The 1,815-nt window shown below is 41.2% G+C and overlaps 1 protein-coding gene across 1 annotated transcript; it reads right to left on the bottom strand.

Moving 5' to 3' along the window:
* Positions 1–540: 540 nt before the first annotated feature.
* On the bottom strand, positions 541–1,529 carry LOC125306396. Its single transcript, XM_048261736.1, has 2 exons — positions 1,155–1,529; positions 541–1,061 (listed from the first exon to the last, which is right to left on the bottom strand). Exons 1-2 carry the CDS (start codon positions 1,510–1,512, stop codon positions 673–675), a joined length of 747 nt encoding a protein of 248 aa, XP_048117693.1. The 5' UTR covers positions 1,513–1,529; the 3' UTR covers positions 541–672.
* Positions 1,530–1,815: the final 286 nt, after the last annotated feature.

Here is a 1,815-nt window from a genome sequence, read left to right as displayed (position 1 = left end):
CTCAGTGAGGTGCATGACATCATGAACTCCATGGACTCATTTCAAATTCTGGCTGTCTCTGTCCAGCCACTAAACTTGAGAATGTACAGTATAGGATAATCTGAATGTTCTGGAGAGATTCTGTAAAGAGCAATAGTCTCAAATCCCTTGTATTATCTAACTTTATTAGATGTTGTAAGACTATGAGCTGCAGCTTTACAAAGTATTACAGATGCCAATAATTGTGGCACATGTTTTTGTTAAAAATATGTATTCCTTGATGTAAGTGGCAGAATAAATCTGCTTCCCTTCAAGGTTGAATTTTTCGTCATTGGTTTCATTATGAGATTCAGAGTTCCCACTCTAAGTCAAATATAAAATTCCATGACTTTTCCCTGATCTTCTCTGACAAAAAAAATCCATGACCTGGACCTACTTTAAAATAAGTGGTACGTTGACACTACTTCAACTTATACTTGTGGAGGGCACTGTATATGTTTACTTGATAGTCCCCCAACTTAAATGTAACATGAGATAATAGAGGAACAGCACAATGGCATATAATTTAAATGAAATACAATACATTTATTGACAATACAAATGTTAATACAATGTTATGTTGGCTATCTATCCGTTTAATGATTTATTAAACTTTTTCTGTGGCCTGGGTGGTTGTAGTGAGGCCCCTCCTCTTTAAGAATCAATGAAAAATGCCCTCCTCTTTTCTTCCATCATTTCTTTTGTCTTAAGGCGTTGAAGGTGTGGAATGGGCTTCTCATCCTTAGTGCTCAGTCTGGGCTTCTCATCCTCAGTGCTCAGTCTGGGCTTCTCATCCTCAGTGCTCAGTATGGGCTGCGTGGCTGCATTCAGGCTAGTGAGGCCCCTCCGCTCGAAAAATCCGCGCAGGGTTTTCCTCCGCTGTTCTTCAAACACGTCTCTCTCCCCAGGGGTTTTAGCCGTGCCCCAGTCCAGTTCAACACGAGGCACAGGCCTTGTTCCATCTCCATCATGCAGCGTCAATGTTCTACCTTCCCTCTCGTCCAGCTGAGGTGTCCCTTGGTGAACAGATGACTCTTTTGGGTCTTTGGAGAGGGATGAAATGGTGAGTCTAACACCATAAACAATGAAATTTGACTCTTTTAGGCTATTCAACCATCTGAAAATGTGATACTTACTGCAGTCCTCTTTGCTGAACTCTGGATCAGGCACACTTATGATCTCTTTCTCAGCTCTTAGGTGAGACACAGGGCTACTGTTAGCCATCTCAACATGGTGGATAGCCATCATTGCATTTTCACCTTCGATTCTCTCTGCAGATCCATCCTTCACATCATCCAGAGACTCTATAGTCTCCACACTCTGCACTTTGGAGATGTCCAACTCAAGGGCCTCTTTTCTCCTCCTGTCCGCCATTTTCTTCTTGAGGCGCTTAGTTTCCTTTCTCAGCTTCTTCTTGCTGGTGTCCACCCTTTCATTCCTGTGCTTCTTCCTCCGGAGTGGTAAACAGCAGCTGAAAAGTTCGCCGAGCTTCATTTTTCCCACCTGTTCGCTTTGAAGTGTCTCAATAGACTGAGTTGACTCTTGGAATTCACTCAAGATTCTACTTTGCACAATTTGGAATGGAATCTTCAGAGTTCTGAAAATAAACATTCCACCTGATGTTGCCATGGCAATAAATCTTGAGCAGCAACAAAGGGTTTAGAATGTTCATGGCTGTTCAGTTTTTTGTATGGTTAACATTATGGTTATGGTATTTAGCAGTATATGAACACTGCATTAGGTAAAAATAATAGTTTCAAAGTTGGAAAAGACTTTGAATTATTATTGAATTAATTC

Source organism: Alosa alosa, chromosome 13 (assembly GCF_017589495.1).
Source record: "Alosa alosa isolate M-15738 ecotype Scorff River chromosome 13, AALO_Geno_1.1, whole genome shotgun sequence".
NCBI classification, from domain to species: Eukaryota; Metazoa; Chordata; class Actinopteri; order Clupeiformes; family Clupeidae; genus Alosa; species Alosa alosa.
Note: the sequence above shows the minus strand (reverse complement) of the source record. Positions and strands in the feature narration are given on the sequence as shown.

What these genes read in the sequence shown, in the direction of transcription:
- LOC125306396 (XM_048261736.1), bottom strand. Translation starts at nt 1,512, where the DNA reads ATGAAGCTCGGCGAACTTTTCAGCTGCTGTTTACCACTCCGGAGGAAG. An exon ending in GTTCAGCAAAGAGGACTGCA is followed by an intron (nt 1,062 to 1,154) that starts GTAAGTATCACA and finishes CCCTCTCCAAAG; the next exon opens with ACCCAAAAGAGTCATCTGTT.